General features: G+C 37.3%; 1 protein-coding gene across 1 annotated transcript in view; it reads right to left on the bottom strand.

The window, feature by feature from the left end:
• Positions 1-6,558, bottom strand: part of MYCT1 (myc target 1) — a 24,191-nt gene extending 17,633 nt beyond the window's left edge. Inside the window, exon 1 of the mRNA XM_017821964.1 lies at positions 6,388-6,558. Within this exon, the coding sequence (XP_017677453.1) occupies positions 6,388-6,445 (58 nt within the window). The 5' untranslated portion in view covers positions 6,446-6,558. The remainder of the gene's footprint in view (positions 1-6,387) is intronic.
• Positions 6,559-18,816: the final 12,258 nt, after the last annotated feature.

The raw sequence follows: 18,816 nt of genomic DNA on the forward strand, positions 1-18,816 counted from the left end.
TCAAAACAAGGTTTTTTTTCTTCCATGAGTAGATATACCTGGCTGTGAAATAGGAATGAAAGACAAGCTGCTCTTTCTTATTAGAAGTCTTAAGGGTATGGAAAGGTAGCTCTGGTGATATACAAATTTTGCCTTTTTTAAAGGTTCCAGCGTGAATGAGTAAAGGAGAAAATATTAGTCAGAAGATGGAAGATTAGGTAAGCAATAAAGAACTAGCAGGACTCTAGAAAATTTATAATAACAAATCTGGAAGTATGAGCCATGTAGTCACTTGGAAAAGATAAGTGAGGAGTTGGAAGCAAGGTTTGTTCACACACAATTGGCTCTCTTATGAACTCCATTATGATGGGGACTGCTCAATGTCTGCTCAATGATTTGAGGCATTTAGTATCATAGACCACGAGGTAAACCTCTGAGTTGCAAGTAAGTCTTTAGCTGTGGATCTGTCCCTGATAAGAAAGAAGCCAGACTCTGAAATTCAATTGTTAAGCAGCCTTGTAAGGTACTGCATGATAAAGCACTCTGGGAAATGTGAACAGGAAAGTTGTTACTGTAAATATTGTCAGTGTATGCCCGATGGGGAGCTGCAGATTCAGTGTGAAGACTGCATTTTACATATATATATGGCTATCTGTGACATGGGAAAGGTCTTAGTATACAGGCTCCTGACCAAAGAACTCAGATATATTCTTTCAGATATGTTTGACTTCACCAAATCAATATGGATCATTCCTTCCTCTGACAACATTTGCTTAGACCATTCTGCTCCTTTCCCTCTCATTCACCACATATTGATGAATTTGGCTTGCTTTTAGTTTTTATTTTTATTGGGTAATTTTATCTGTTGTTTGTATAATGTTTTAACTAAATGCTAAAAGGCAATTAGGTTAAAGAAATTAAAAATTGGAAATGTCAGTTATCACTGAAATGCAATATTCACTAATTATCCCCAGTAGTCTGTATGAATGGAGAACTGCTTACTTAGTCATAAAAAAATACAGTGTGGTGTTTTCTGTTATGGCAATACTCATATTTGCATTCTAAAAGGCTCTATCATCATTTTAGGTCTCTGTTTTCTGAAGAATACCTATTATTTTGGAGTGTCCCATTATTTTGGATAAGAACTGGAAGGAATTATTCTCTAAAACACCAGGACAGTACTGCATTATGAGGTTGGAAGAAAGAATTTTGCCTCTTCCCCCTCTCTGCTCTCCCACTGAGGCTGCTTCCAACAACAGGAACTTGTAAAGTCTGAAGTTGTCGGACTCTAGCAGAACAATTTCAAAAGCAAGAAGCTCACTTGTTCACATCCCATTTCCAAACTTTTGCAGGCATCAGTGATCTAACCTAAAGACTCTGCAGAAAGGCAAAGACATTTATTCCTTGTGCCATAAGCTCCTTATGATGTGTGATATGCTGCCAAGTATTTAACTTTTAAAATCACTGGGGTTTTCCAGATAACAGAGAATTGACAAAAAAATGGCCAACTGCAAGTAAAAAGTCCAGTTGATGCAGTGTCTGCAATCACCTCACTTTATTTTCTGTCTCATTGTCGTGAATTAAAACACCAGGAAGTAAACACACACTAGAGTGAAAATTTGAAAAGGGAGAAAATGTAATGGAAGAGAAGAAAAATAGCAATTCGGAAAATACATCCATGGGGTTGATAGATCACCTCAATCCAAAACTCTAATTTTGTTGTGTTTTCCTCTCTCTTTTTTCCACTTCAACCCTGAAGGTTTTCTCTACTAAGAAAAAATCTCCAGTGGTGTAAAGCATCTATAACTGTTTAATGTCATACCTTCACTTTCTCCTTTCTGCCAGAAAAGGAATTGCACCTTCAGCTTAATGAAGTCCTCTGAGCTATTAGCAATGCCAGGTCTACCAGGTTAAAGGCCCTCTGGGGAACTCAGGTATGAAGACACTGGTCTTTTCCAGTCATCAAACTTCTGATGAGAACTTCTGAAGAGAAGTGGCCTGGTAGAAACTACCACTGCCACATCTGCTGTCAAGTGCTCCACAGCTGGGTCCAAATTGTAGTCTTTCTGTGTCCTCAATTCCAGCAGGACAGCTGAGGCAGCTCCTAGAGTCTTTATTTATTGCTGCTAAAGTTTGAATGGTAAGGGTACAAAGTGTATGAACAGAAGCAAAGGGAATGAGGACAGACCATGCAGTGGCTATGACGGAAATGTGCTGACACAGACATCAGAATGTAAGCCAACATGCTTAACCTGGTCACCCCACACAGGCCAGCACAAATGCTACTTTTGTCACTTGCAAAGAACCAGACTGGATCTGTTGCTTGTGCTTCTACTCTTCCATGACCTCCACCCACGAAGGATCCCAGAAGAGAAATCTGGTCCCATGACTCTCTAGGTTGGGCTTTGCAGTGTCTCACAGCTGTGTTACTGGTTGAATCAGTGCTGCCATTCACAAGTATTATTCCAGTTCATACAGAGAATGACACAAAGTCCTTAACCATGATTACTGCTACACCAGTAACATGCTAAACACGACATCAGACATTAGAATATGCTCATCCATAATGACTATCATTTCCAGCAGACTATGCAGTCTGACTTCTTTCAAACAAACAGACACATTTTAATGAGGAGAAAACCAGTGTGTTGAGGGAGGGACAAATTTGACACATTTAAAAACATGGGTGCCTTTGTAGCTTATAAATTCAAATGATAATGCTTATAGTATGTGCCAACCAGTTTGCAATCTTAAAATGCTGGAAGCCAGCTGATATATGGCATTATTTCTGCACACCAAACAAATAACACCCTGGATTCTGATTCAAGAAAAGAAAAATTGTTCTCAATGTTTTTAAGGTATTAAATTCTAATATTGCATTTTTAAATAGGCATTGGAGTAAAACTAGGCTGAAGGATAGTCTGGGGATCTCATGGCTAGGCTTTGTGAACAAAGATTTAGGAAGGTTCTATCCATATTTGTTACAAGCACGCTGGTGGCTAATGAGGCCAATACGAGACAGACACATCTGATTGCAAAAGGCACAGCAGAAAGACTCCTTAGGTGGTATCTGGGGATCTAAATTTCTGTTGATTAAAATCTGCTTACACTTTTTCTCTCTGCTGCTTTCATATTGATCAAATTTACCATTTAATATGAATTTCCTGATCTAAAATTATATTACTGTTTACACTGAAGAGACAGGATTGTCTTGAAGACATTTACTGTATTCACGTGTGTGCAACTGAAAATGCTTTTAGGAACTACAAGAAATGCACTCCTGGTTTAAATGAAAACATCTTTGCTCCTACTGTTACCTTATAAATCAAGAAGAACTCAATAAAGACTATATTAAAACAGTAAAAAGTGAGATTATTAGTTGATGAATGGGTATCAAATCTTAATTTCTCACTCAGTTATTGTTAAACCTTGTTTTGAAACTAGCAATAAAAATTATAATCCAGACTGTCTACAGTTCCATGTGACATCAACAGTGATGAAGTTCAGAAGAGTCTGGCTTTAAGTGCTTCTTACATCTCCCAGAGTACCATACTATGGAAGTACATACTGAAAGGAGAGTGACCAGCAGTTACATAGCTTCACAAAAGCTGACACCTGAAAGAAATGAACTCCTGCAACCTTGCAGTAGTTTAGACAACTTATCTGAAACAGGCATGTATATCTACAAAGACTTCACACAACATCTGTAGAAGGGAACCGCTCTAGCAAAATGAGAATCAGGATTCCGATTTTGTGCTTATGACATGTTACACAGAGGATATTTGCTGACAGGGCCAGGACTTCTATCATAAAACTTATGAATTTAAACCAGAAAAGGAGTTTAATATTCTTTTTTAATATTTTTTCCCAAGCAGAATTGATTATAGGCCAGGAAAACTATTCTTTTGCTTCTTCTGTTTTCCTTTGCTGCATAATTTAGCATTTCAAAAATACTAAAGATTGATAATGGTGATGTATGAATTCAAAGAAGAATTCCTGCAAGGCTACAGTTAATTCCTGCAAGATCTACAGCTCTCCACTCTGTCACTGATTGCATACAGAGCTTGCAAAAAAAAAGGAACAAACAATTTTTTAATATTATTATTTGTTAAGGTCTCTGCATGAGTATAGAGAGAGGGTCTATACTACTTAGACAACTCACACAAAATGACTTATATAGAGGTGTTTATATCTCGGTTTTATCTACATAGCTTTATTCACGTACACTTACACTAGCCTGGAACAATTGTAAAAAGATTTATGTGTGGTAACACATAAATAAGCAGAGGATAGTTTAGTTTGTTCATTGTTCTAAAATTCTTAGTCACTTTTAAGATGCTATTGTGTGAAGATACCACTGGAAATTAGACAGCTTTAGAAAACAGGATGCCTGTTTATTTTCCAGCACAGGGAATTAGCTGTTGGACAATAGATAATTTATAAAACTGTAAGTGATTAAATGTCATTATGAATAGTTGCTTTTTCTCTTTTTACAGCACTGATATTTTTTCTTACAAATCCCTCGCATCAAACTTTTGCACACATGTTGGAGTTTACGCTTCTGCTGAGTCCATGGAAGACACTGAGAAGTCACATATCTGCATCTTGGTAAGGTAGTAACACTCACAGCACTACATGGTGGGTGTCTTAGAAAATAGCCTGTAAGCCAAGTCCTAAAAAATCAATGTTTCAAGTACTGCATTCTCATTTAATAAAGAGACAAATTTTATTCATATCTATTATGTGTAGTTTTATTTTAACTCAATTCATGTATTTCCAGGATGTCAGAAAATACACTTCTATAATTTTAAGTGAAGTCTCCATACAGTGAGCTTTTGTCTCCATTGTCCTCTGACAGAGGCTATACAGTGACCCTTCCTAGTCTACCATATACCGTATACCTACAGGAAAGGAAGAGGAAACGCTATTCACTCTTCTAAAATCTATCAGAAAAATAAGAAAAATCTAAGAGGCATCTTCCCTTCAAAGGATCATGCAAGCTCCTCACAAAAATCCAAGCTCTGAGGTTCATCTACTGTCAAAGCAAAAATGATGTGATCAGGGCTGGGTATGATGTCAGTCCCTGGCGAGCCAGACAGGCAATGATAATGAAAGGAGCTGCTGGCCCTTTCAGCAATAAGACAGCTCCTGTGTGTCCTGCTCGGTGTTGTGAAATGCAGCAAATTTTTGTTCTGAAAGAGCCATTTTAGAATTACATCTGTCTTCATTTTACAAAATTGATTGCTGTTCTTCAGAGTCCAGCAGACAACCTCTAGACAATAAGAGGTTCTGAAACAGTAATAACTGTAATTTTTCTTCAGTTAATCTGTAAGTATTTATCAAAGATGTCAAGTATCGTTGCCCTAATCTTTAGCCCAAGACACAAAAATTAAGTGAGTAACTCATGGTCTCTCAGCAGGAAAATACATGTGTCACTGCAGGAAGCATAGATGGCATTCAGCAGATTCTTGTTCCTTATGCTAAGAAAAAAAAAAAAGAACCTCTTTCCATCCTCTTGCCTTTTTTTACTCAGTCTTTTCCTGGGGCACTTCTATGCAACCAAAGTCCTATTTTGATAATGCATATTAATTTTGATTTTAAATAGCGTTCAGATTCTTGGAGGGATCATCGCCAATAGCAATAATATAATAGACAAAACCAGATCGTATGATTCACTCTAATGCTAATTGCTAATACATGTTAATGTCAAACATAGCAAACAATAGAGCTTTTTGGAGGGAAAGATTTTCCAGAGCAGATGCAGAGAATCCTTTAGGATCAAATCAATTAATCTAATTACCTTGAATGAGTGTCGATATAACATATACTTCCACCTCACACTATATAGTTCAGTTAACGAACCATTCCCAGATTTGGATGAAAGAAAACAGTCGTAAGAGATAATAATCAAAATATACATTGAGGAAAGAATAAGGAAAACCCTATCGTGAGGCACCACAACAAACTACAAATAACTTTTTATTTTGGAGGAATAAGGCTTTATTCCAAAGGTTGCAACATGTTTAGTTTTTGTTATCTCTTTTTCATTAGAAGATGAAACAGATCATGTCTGCTGTGTAGGTACATCCATTAAGCGGTTGAGAATGTCAACCTGATCTGAAACATACTGAAGTCAATAGACACCTTTTCAACTGACTTCAGTAATGAACTTTATGAAACAATCAATTCTGCCCTGGCACCTCCTGCTGTCTTGATTAGTTTAAAGACATGATAAAACTTTGTCGAAGAAACATTTGAAAAACAATCTTTTCACTGCAAGACATACAAAATCTATTCATTATTTTTACATCCAATATGAGGCTTGAAAGTATCTAGAGGTATTTTTAAGGCAATCACCAAAAAATATCAATATGTACTTTAACAATATTCTAGAAAAAAAATCCTTACCCCAAAATTTTGATGGCAATGTGCTATCATTTGGAGGGTTTGTGCTGTTTCTATCCATAACATCCAAATAGCAAATATAGAATGGTATGTCCACAGAGGAGCAATAGTTTTCTGAAGGTTTGAGATTTTGCACTAGAAGTAAAGCTTTTGTGCTGCCACGGAACAGTGTTGTTTGCCTGAAAGGAAATGGATGTATCACATTTCCTGCTTGTGGACTCGAATTAGTAAGTGCTTGCCTTATCTTGGAACACCACATGGTTCCTGAGATGGGGAAGTAGTTTCCTTCTCGTCATTTCCTTGGCTAGAGCAAACTGACTCAGAACAATACCAAATCACCTCCTTCTCTCAAACTTTTTCAACCCAGAGATAGAGAGATGAAAATTCCTTTCTCTTTCCTTTTAGAATTTTCTGTGTTGAAGACTTTCCTTAAACATCCAAAAGCACTTGTATTTGGTAGGAATTTTCAATACGAAAGAAATGTATCAAGAGGCTTTTAATAAACACCAGTTCATTAGGATATTAATTTAGGGTGTGGGGATTGTTAAGTATTTGCCATTTTTCCTCAGCTGGTTAGAGGAACTAGCTGGGCCCGACAGCATAACTGTAATTTTTTTTCGTTTCCACACCCCATTCTAAAATATGAATTCCCTGGAACACAAACAGCCTTTGAGCTACTTGTTTGGACAGGTTTAATATAATGCAGTGTTAATTCCCTGATGGAATTATAGGTACTGCTGCTATTAACATATAGCAATAGTAGCACCCCTACTAAAGAAAATAGCCAAGATATTTAATGACACAGAGACAGAATTAATGGAGAATGTATGGGGATCAACAAAATATAAGATTTTGTATTCATGTGATAAATTCTGTAGAACTGAGTTTTAACTATTTTCCTCTTAAATATATTTCAGATAATATATGTCCATAAACATTCTGCTGTGAATGTACCCCTGTTCTCTGAAGAATTGCATGAGGATTTTCTTGCCCTTTATAAAAAAACCCTACAAAATGGAATTGGCTACACTTATTTTTCACAGTGAAAATCTAGAATTCCCTAGATTTAGAAATATTTCAATTTTAAGATTTGGATGTGGCATAATTTTAATGCTGAATTAAAAAATACTGAATAAAGATACTCTGATGGTTGATATAAGACTGAGGGCTTTCAAAGCTGTTGCTTAAAAATTACATATCAAAATACTGAGTTAAACACTTAAATGAAAAAGACCTGATTTTCAGATGTCTGTGAACAAGATACAACTTGATAAGAAATGATGGGATTATTTAGTTTGGCTGGGACATAGACACCAGAGTAGATAATAAAAATATGCAAATTAAATAATTATATTATTAGGGTTAGATTTGTGGTCTAAGAGTATATGAAAATACAATAAAACTGAATTATTGTAAACTCTAAAATGAGGAAATTAGTTGATTTTAATTTACTGAATGCATCTATTGAGATGAACATTGTAAAAAGAATTAAAAACTGACCTTAATCTAGTTGAAAAACATCTGAGCTCAGACACGAACACTTGTGCAGATAATTACATCTTACATATAATCAAGTGTATGAAATATGAACCTTAATGCTCTGTGAGGAAGTCAGCAGCAGTGAGAAATATGACAGATCCTACCCGGACAGGGTATTCCAAGGTGGGAGTTCTCTCACTTTCCTCAGAAACAAACAGATGATATGGGCAACTCTCAGCAGCAGATCAGAGAAGCTGGACCACCAGAAGTCTTACCTGGGCCACACACCTGTAATGCCTATCAGCAAGTTGCAGCAAATAGTTTTAAGTGAATCAAGATAATGTGGTTTTACAATGACTTGCTAAGGAGAAGGCTTCTCAGATCTGTTTCAAACTCTCCCCTGTTTACTCTTGCAAGAAAAAGGAAGAATTGCAAGTCTGTGCAATAGAACTTAAGTAAAATGGATACAGCATCCTGAGATAGGATCATAGAATGGTTTGGGCTTGAAGGGAATTTAAAGATCATCTAGTTCCAATCCCTCTGCCACAGCAGGGTTGGAACCTTCCACTAGATCAGGTTGCTCAAAGTCACATCCAACCAGGCCTGGAACACTTCCAGGGCTGGGGCATCACAGCTTCTCCGGGCAACCTGTGGAACCTTCTTCATCAAAAAGCTAAAGCAGGTTGATAAATAATAAACTCTTATTAATTTATTATTTTAAGTATTAGACTAATTTTGTTTCTGTTCACTTTATTTCTGAGTATTGTAGGAATATATTTTCTTGTTAACCCCATTAGTTCTTCCATTTTTCTCTATTGAGAAATATCTTTTCCTGAAAATAAAATCATCATAATTCAAGGTACCCTCATGGTAAAAATGCTCATCATCATTTATTATACTGGCAAGTATAACCCACTGTCACTTCTGACTGATGGGAGATAGGGGTATGTAGATGATGAGTTGTCAAATATGTTGCTGATGTGAGTCCAATTCCAATGAAGTGAGCAGTCTTTTACTTCCTGAAAAGAGGAATTAGAATCTTTCCTTAAAGGTTTTGAATGTGCTGATTTAACTAGGGGAGGTGCTTTAAATTTACAGCAGCACTAGCCCTAACCCTGAAGAAAAGGAAGAACTTTCTTGGAAAATAAATGTGATGGGTACTATCATGTATTCGAAAAAACATGGGCAACCAAACAGTAGGTACACAAAATAGTGCTGGCATGTGAATAGTCACTGGCTTCCTTGGACATGTGTAGCAGTGGAGGAAGGAATTAGCATCATTGCCAGCCTGCTCTGAGGGGGGCAGCTGCTTTCTCTGAGGCATTTATGCTCTCTCTATTGACATATTAGGATTCTTCTATTTTTCTTTGCCCTCCCAGTAGAGCCCTGATTGGCTAAATATTTTCTGTTTAACAAAACACTTAGAGTGGAGTGATCCATAGAGTTAATTTACTGAGTGCATAGAGATTGATTTAGTTGAAAACATTTTTTCAGATGGCCAGGGCTCAAAGGAATGATGCTTGAGCCTGATCACTAAGTCCTACAAATTGAATTCAGATCCTTACTATTGTCAATCACTGCCAGAGAGAAGGGCCATACCACTGTAATTGGAATGAAGAAGGAATACCATGTCAGAATTTTATAACAATTTGCTGAAAACTCTGTTGCTTACTGTTACTGCAGTTCCTGAGGAAACATAGGTATATATGCTGAATTCTCATGCATGAACCCACAAAATCTTTTTATTTCAAATGTAAGCAGAGTTCACTGAAAAAAATAGAAAATTAAAAAGACTATACTGAGCATCCAGTGAAACCTTTTCTTTTTTTTTTCCTTACACTTTCCATCTGGAGATTATGATTTAGACTGGGATTTCCTTTAATTGTTTCATATTTCAGCAGCTTCATATTTGTCTGTGGTTAGTTTTACAGCTCTCCGGATGCATGCAGAAAAACTCAGGAATACTTTTTCTTTGACCAGTGATGAAAAATGTTCCTGTCTACCCTCAAACTATCAATGTTATATGCTACTCATAATGTGACAGAACACAGAAAAACTGCAGCTTGAATTTGCTGCCTTTAATGACTCACGTCAAGTTCAGACTGCAAATTTCTTCAGTTTACCTGCTACAGGTTAAATAACCTACTGCCACATGCTGGCTCTATCAGAATACAACTTCCAATATGATATACCTGGTATGAATGAAAAGAAGTATGGCTGCAGTAACATCAACATCTTAGAAAAGATATTAGTTTCCAGGAGTGTATTAGTTGTTAATAATTTTTCTCCGGAATTTTCAGAGAAAGAATCATGGGTAGGAATTACACAAGAATTTCAGAGATTTAATATTTTTGGGAGATGAGAAATCCTAAGGACATAACATAAAAAGAAGATCCCTCATTGTTAATTATGTACCACTACCTGATTTAGAAGACAGTTCATTGTGCAGTATTTGAATATACACTGTGTTTACTGGAACATATACAATGTTTCTAGATCCAATATTCAACTCAGAACTCTGATCTTTTATGTGGTATTTGTGATATTGAAGACTGTGTGTATTTATGTGTGTGTGGAAAAGCAAGAGGGACTGAATTAAGAGAGGCTACACAGCAAAATATATTTTATGTTACTACATTTCTGCATTAGTTAAAGCCAAACAGGAAAAAAAAAGTATTTTTGATCCAGGTTTATATATCTCAAATAATACATATCTCAAAATCAGTCCAGGGCAGTGGGTCCTGCTGGAAGAATTAGTGGTGAGTCATGTGGGAAAAAGACAGTTTTAGCATCTTGGTACTGTATTCCTACAGCCAAAGGATAGTTAGGGAGTATGGTGCTGAGAGTTGGCATGATGGATCTTATGGGGGTGCACAACACAGTAATGGGTATCATTTCTGGGGACACAAGGAAGTGAAAGAGGGAGGGGAAAAAGATGAGCTTTTTGAGCCTAACAGAAAGTTAAAAACTTCCTCTCTCACTGTTTTGTATCTAGCAGATTGCTTGATATTTTGCAGCAGCCTACATGATACTAGCAATTTGGACTCTCAGTTGAAAACCCCAAACTTGAACTTGTATTTTATCAGGAAACTCAATTGTGAGTAACCACCCCAGAAGAGAAGAAAACAAGGTACTCTCATTATCTAAGTTTTCTTTTCTCACATGGAATTAATTGGGTAAAATGGAGGAATAAATATAGATAAATTACTAAAGAAGATTATATGACATGATTTCTCAGAGGGGCAGAGAACTGGAGTCAGCAATCAAAAAATCCCTCTTCTTTCTCTGTTCTACAAATGCATCCTGTGAACCACTTCCCATTCAGCAGATGAAAATGAAATCCAGCAATATGTTTTCCAAAGTGTGGAAAATGTTTATCCAAAAGACAAATTTGCCAGTATTATACAAATTTACGATCTAGGAAAGTGATTTGCCATAATGTTCTTAGAGTACAATATTTCCTTGCCTTCCACCTTCTGAGCAAGACCTCAGAATCTTTCTATCCACTCCTGCTCACCTGAAAGTTCTGAGGTCTGCAGTGCTGAAGCGTGACATTTAGTAAACTCATGACTTTAATTCAGATTACCATCCTATTTTTTCTACACTAAGAAAGGGACCAAGTAAGGGGACAGAAAGAAGCAACACCCAAACACAATTCAGCACGACAACAAAATTGTATTTTAACACTTTTGTAGTAGCTGATAGAGTTCTACAGTTGAGCTGCAAATTTTTCATCCAGCTACCAGCATTGGATAAAAAAATCATCTCATGCTGTTGTATTCCATCCTATCTACTGTTAAAAAGGCACGAGGAAATGTAATCCATTTTTCCACTCCCTAGGATGGTCTGAAACTTACAATTTCATTGAAAAATAATGTTCACAGATGTAGCTGTATTTGTTCACACTGAGAGACACTTCTCTTTCACAGACATGAGTTTGCTGGTGTGAGCAGCATGTATATGTGAACAACACATGAACTGTTTAGAAGCAAAATTGTATTTGTCCCAAGTTGTCACATAGAATTTAATGGACTTGACTTATCATGCAGCATTCCCTTATTAAACGAAAAAAATATTCCTGTGTACTATCATTTGTATGTAGAATTATCCGTCAGTGAACCTGTGTGGATGTTCACTGTCTCTGCAGTGTTGCTGCCTGTGGGCGGGAAGAGACTGTCATCTGTAATCCTTTTGCTGAGATGTAAACTAGGACTTATAATTGACATGGTCTTCATTTTTTCACACAGTTACTCTAACCAAGAAATATTTCACACTGGATTCAAGGTATGTTTCTGAGACCCATTTATATATATATTTTAGTGAAAACAGTTCCCAGCAGTTTTTATATGTGTTAGATAAGAGCCTAATCCAAACACATTTTTCATGATGAAAATATCCCTAAACATAATAAAATATCATAATAGGTGTGGAATGAGCAGATAAGAATTTAGAGGGTGTTTATATCTCCTGAACATCTGAAATATTTTCCAAAAATGAGAATAGAATGATGGTAAGAACAAAATCTTTACTCTCCGTATGTTTCTATTTAAGGCTGTTTCCAAAGCTTCTTCCAATGCTAAAAAGAAATAAAATGCTAAAAAGAAATAAATGCTAAAAAGAAATAAAATAATTCAGAGCCACTTTATAAGTGGATTTTTCCCACTCTAAGGTATTATGCCTGGAGATGGAGGGGTGGGTCTGTATGTTAGCGAGTCTCTTGGCTCTGTAGAACTTGAAGTCAGTAATGATAAGGTTGAGTGCCTGTGGATCAGAATCAGGGGGAAGGCCAACAAGGCCGACATCCTGGTGAGAGTCTGTTATAGACCACCCAATTAGGATGATGAGGATGATGAATTATTCTACAAGCAGCTGGCGGATGTCTCAAAATTGCCAGCCCTTGATGGTCCTCTTTGCATCTCTGAGTATTGAAAACTCTATTATTTCATTTTAGCAAGAAATTTTTTACAGTGACATTGGAATGGGCTGCCCAGGGAGGTGGTGGATTCACCATCCCTGAAGGTTTTTAAGATAAGACTGGATGTGGCACTTAGTGCCATGTCTAGTAACCACAGTGGTGTTGGATCAAGGGTTGGACTTGATGATCACAGAGGTCTTTCCCAAGTCAATTGATTCTATGATTCTATGATTACTTAATTATTTTTTTCCAGATCTATATCTAGTCTACGAGGCTAGTAATATAAAAACAGTCTTTGAGGAATTATACGCCAGCACAGATACCACTTTGGTTTGATTTAGTTAGGTTTACTGTGAGCATACTGCTTAATTTTCATGACTGCATTTGTTTGATAGATGAACAGATTAAAAATTCTTTTTTCATTTTTCTAGGCAAGTGGCTTATTGCAGTAAAAGTCTGCTTTCTGAGTCCCACCATAGGTATATGTGTAACTGAAGCAATAAAACAAGCAATATTTGACAATTATGGCCCCCTTCATCAGTTTACTAGTACAATTAAAATCTAGTGGAAAAAAACCTTTTCTGAAGTTTAGAGCAGGAGGAAATCCTATAGGGAAGGTTAAGAATGGAGGCATGATGAACAATTGAAGGAAATTGCCTTTCAGTAGTCATGAATATTTAATGTTCCCTTCCTCTGGTTGATAGGATCATACCATAGTTATGGCGTATCCATTTATTCATATAAATACAAAAAACTTCAAATGCAACTCATGAGGAAATTAGGTGGACTTGTATTCCTCTGTTACAGTACTTTGGATTTGCCAAAGGAAAATTCAAATTTACATGAAGTCAAAATGTTCTTAAGTATATAAAGCCAAGATTATCCATCTAGAAAAGTACAGAGTGTCACAATATCTTATAACACTGTAAGTGAAGGCTTTGAGGGCTATAAAGTCCATGGACAATGCCTCGTATGACAACTTAGCTTGCTTATTTTTATTATTAATTATTCTTATTTTCCCCAAGACAGCCTATATGGCAATCCCAACTCTGCTGTACTTCAGTACTATGCAAATAAATTACAGTGAGACTAGGTGATCTGCATTTCTTCTTTTTTGTGGAAATGATCTTTTCCTGTACTCTGCAGGAAAATATCATGTTGAAAAGCAAAAGTTCAAGATTCCAGTCATCGTTATTTTTTCTTTTGACAATTTTTTTTGACCTTCCCCTGAGAGCAGTATTTGAGGGTTAATGACATTTCACAGGATGCATATTTGCCAGATCTGTCATCTTTGCCTTGCTTGTTGAGATGTAGTTTATTAGAGCAGGCCCATTACTTATTGCTGTAATGAGAAGATTGTGACAGCAAGCTGTTTGTCTGTCTCACCTCACCTTAAGTAGAGAAGTAATCAAAAGCAAAACTAGGCACCTGATCACATTTTGGTGGGCAAAAGATAAAAGTCATGTCATGAAAGCTGTGCTTCGTTCAGCATACCCATGAGTTCCAGAGAATTTCTGTCCCAAACTAACTATAGTATTTTGCTCTGATGGAAGACTGCTGTAATCATTCCTTCCACATATCTTTTCCTTCTTATTTCAGCAAATCTAGTCATCCCAGCACTCTCCAGAGCCATAAAACATACAAATCTTTTCCCTCAACCTCACCCATATAGCCATCCTAGCCACCCAACAATCCCTGCTACTTCCTCTCTCCTGAGCACCCACACAAACTTCTGTACTTGTAACCTCCATGCGGCTGAGCACCCGAGTCCCTCTGCAAGCTAATTGGAGAGCTCCACAGAGAATGGAAGTGCAATTATGGTCCTTTGGAAACTGGTGAATAATTAATTTAACCATTTTCTATTGCAGGTCATTAATTTTTACTGCTCTCAGATGGCTTGCTGTTAGGGAGAGTAAACTTAATAAGTCTTGTGCTGTAAGGGCTAGGAGTTGTGGACACAGCCATCCAAGCGTGGAGTGACTGCAGAAACTCCAGATATAGAAAATCATTTACCAGTAAGTAAAAAGAGCTTGGTATTCCTTGAAAGAATGTATGTACACTTTCATGCATGTTTTTCAGTTTTACACTGATGAAACTTTCAGTAGAATAAGTCCTGATATATTCTGCAAAAGAATTGAGGGACAAGCACATCCAAGATGAAGGAATTCCGAAACAGACTTTCAGCATACAGAAATCCGCATCAGTAAATTGAATTACATGGACTTACAATCTTGATATGAATAATTAAAAAGACCAGGAAAAAAAATGAGAGATGATGAAAATGTTAGAGAACAGACAGCTCACAAAAGCAAAGCATTCAACAAAATGACTACTTAAGAAAGAAAGCACAGTAGACTAAAATGTGGAATTAAAGGGCATACACCAGAAATAACTGCAAACCCTTTCAGTTAAGATCACCTGATCTAAGCCAAAGAGCTCTGGACTGATCAGGGAACAGTCCTAAGGCGTAAGTAAGACTGTGCTGACCAGGCATGGATTTGATTTAAAAAAATAGACAATACTGCGGAGATTTCATTAACTAGACAACCACCAGAAATGGTAAGGAGAAGCAGAAATAGGGGAATTAATGTCAGCAAGAATGCTTCCACTTTCCAATTTTGAAGACAAAGATAAGTCACACGTCTTTTGAAATAACAAGTATTTCCAGCTCTCAGGAATATAATTTGAAAGATTCTTGTATGGTGATGACAACTTCCATCTGATCTTCAGATAAAATCAGAGAAAATACCCTCTGACTGACTGATTAATCTCTTGCTACTTCCTTATTTTGAAGAACAGTCAATAAAATGAGCAGGCTGACTTTACCTACCTACTCTTCAGCAATAGAAAGAAGTCTGTTTGGATTTTTCTTGGGGTGTGTTGAACTGGCTGGAGTTGGACTGAGACTTCTGAGATGAAAAAAGAGAAGTAGAACAGGGAGCATCTAATAAGGTTTTCATCAGAAGACAACAGAAAACAAAAAAACAATCCCAAGGATCTAGAGGGAATCAATGCTGCGTTTTCCCTAGTCTACTCAGAAAATTATCAGGTGGCTCATCTCTAAAGCTGCTAGTTAAGGCATAGATTGGAAGACAGAACTTGGTAGGCTCTGCCTTACTTTGAGGACTGGGAGTTCAGATTCAGCTGGATCAACAGAGGTATCTATGGTCTTCTTACAGAGGATCCAAGATCATTGGACCACTGGGTACATTATCTGATTTGTGGTTAAAAGTGTAACATAGTTTCAGAGCCTTGTACTTAAATATGTTCTGCCAGAAACTGTTCAAAGTATCTCCAAAAATTCCATTTTGGGACTAGGCAAGGAGAGCTCCTGAATCAAAATAATAAAAATTAATTAGAAATGTCTCATTGTCATTTGGTTCTTAAACATTATGTCTGGAACATTGTGGTTTATAATATTGAAACATTGAAGAATGGAAAATCACAGAGTGGCCTTGAGTTGCCAAAGCTTGGGCAGAAACAAAATAACCCAAAAGAATTCAATGAAAAAGGCAGATACAGTCAACTCTACATAACCCTTATTCTTCCAGAATTAAGCTGCTAATAACTGTATTGCTCTTTTCTCTGTCCAGAGGATATGAGTCTGTAGCAAGTCTGTGCTGCAGAGTGTTGGTGGTCCAGGTAACTCTGTGGCAGATTGCCCTTTTATTTCTAGGGTGCTGCACTTCAAAGTCAGAGATGCTAATCAAAACAGTGTCTAGTATAGTCATGACACAAAACTCAGAGGAGCTATTGGTTCCCTCAAAGGCATGGAGGCCCTGCAGAGAGACCTCGACAAACCATATGAAGTTCAACAAGGGAAACTGCCACATTCTGTACCTGGGATGGGGCAACCCTAGCTGTTCGTACAGACTGGGGAATGAGATGCTGAAAAGCACTGCAGTGGAAAGAGACCCTGGGGTCCTGGTTAATGGCAAGTTGAATATCAGCCAACAGTGCCCTGGCAGCCAGGAGGGCCAACCATGTCCTGGGGGGCATCAGGCAAAGCGTCACCAGCCGGTCAAGGGAGGGGATTGTTCTGCTCTGCTCTGCACTGGTGCGGCCTCACCTGGAATATTGTGTGCAGGTTTGGGCACCACAATATAGGATATTAAGCTCTTAGAGAGTGTCCAAAAGAGGGCAACGAAGATGGTGAAGGGCCTTGAGTGGAAGTCTCATGAGGAGTTGGCTGAGGTCACTTGATCTGTTCAGCCTGGAGAAAAGGAGACTGAGGGGAGACCTCATTGCAGTCTACAACTTCCTCGTGAGGGGAAGAGGAGGGGGCAGGTACTGGTCTCTTCTCTGTGGTGACCAGTGACAGGACCCAAGGGAAATGACTGAAGTTGTGTCAAGGGAGGTTTAGGCTGGATATTAGAAAAGGGTTCTTCACCCAGAGGGTGGCTGGGTGCTGGAACAGGCTCCTGAGGGAAGTGTTCACAGCACCAAGCCTGATAGAGTTCAAGAAGCATTTGGATGATACTCAGGCACAGGGTGTGACTCTTGGGAATGGGCCTGTGCAAGGCCAGGAGTTGGACTCAATGATCCTTGTGGGTCCCTTCAGCTTGGTACATTCTGTGATTCTGTGATATCCATCAATGCAACATGAATACAAAATTAGGCCTTTCTGTTCCCACAATATTTTATAAAAACTCTGTAACAATAACAAAAACACTCTCTGGAGAGAAATTTATGAAATCTCCAGAAATAAGCACTGAGGAGCTAGAATAAGCTGCGCTTTAATACCACAAATTTTACTCTGACTCTAACAAGCATCCGTAAACAGCACTACCAAAATCAAAGTGCATAGTGGTCCCCATAACATGGAGGACCAGCCTGAGGAAAGGTGATATTGACAACTTAAAGGAAAACCCTGTAAGGATATAAATCACCAGTGTGCTGTCTGAGCTTCTCTTTCAGCTATAAAAATTAATTTTTAGATGTCAATTAGGAGAGATTTTTTACAAAAGACAAACTCTTCCAAAAGCTTGTTTTTCTCCCAGGAACATCATTTTGCAATGTTTTGGTCTAGACAGGAAAATATATTCACCCAATGCAGTAACGTAGCAAGAAAGAGTTCCCTTGGGGACTTTCTGGGTCAGTGGAAGAGCATATTTACTGAATAATTATTGGGATGAATTTATACTACTTTCTGTATTTTTGTGGCATATATATATATTGTGGCACAGTATTTTTCTGAAATAAACACTGCAATGCAGAAGAGCTGTAGTCTTGAAACTACCTAACTTACTTGAAGTCACAGATGAACATGGGAAACATCCAGTGAAAAAAATATTCAGACATTGTAGGAATTAATGACTCACATGAAATGCAGCCACCTTCAGGATAAAGCACAGCACTGAAACAGTGGACACAGTTAAAGCTAAGAGATGGACAGCATGTAATTTTGGAAAAAAAAACCCCAACATTTTGTAGTCATGATAATTTATTCTTTCGACATTGTTTGGCCTTTCTACTGGCCAATTAGAAATCTTATAATTTCATTCTTATGTTTGATCTATCAGTTCAAAAAGCGTTTGTTCTTAGTAAGATCCTTGCCTTTTTCTATATGTGAGAGGTTTGTGTACCATCATTTTTCATTGTCTCTGTATTATGTTATACTCCTCTTACAACTTTTATTCCAAATTAGCATTTTTACAAAATTTTTAATACTGTTTTAAATAACACCATCTGTTTTCATAGCAAACAACATGCTTCCTACTCATTTTATGCTATTTGACAAGACATAGAGCTTCTCACTCCTGAATGAAAATGAACATGCTAAAAAGCATGGATGTCTCATAGAAGAATCCCAATGCTGTTTGGAAGAATTTCTGGTGCTACCTGTCAACATCAAAAGGTACAAAATAATATCTGATAAATTTATTTCACAGAGATGACAGATTTCTGCCCATGGAAGTTCTCAATACCAAGTTTCTCTTACCTAATGAGCTTAAGACACATTCAAAATGAAGTCAGGACTTTGTATAAATTCTTTCACTCACACATAGTGTACAGTGGCTCAGATACATGCTTTATCA

The sequence above is a fragment of the Lepidothrix coronata genome, unplaced genomic scaffold (genome assembly GCF_001604755.1).
Source record: "Lepidothrix coronata isolate B3197 unplaced genomic scaffold, Lepidothrix_coronata-1.0 Scaffold94, whole genome shotgun sequence".
Taxonomy (NCBI): Eukaryota; Metazoa; Chordata; class Aves; order Passeriformes; family Pipridae; genus Lepidothrix; species Lepidothrix coronata.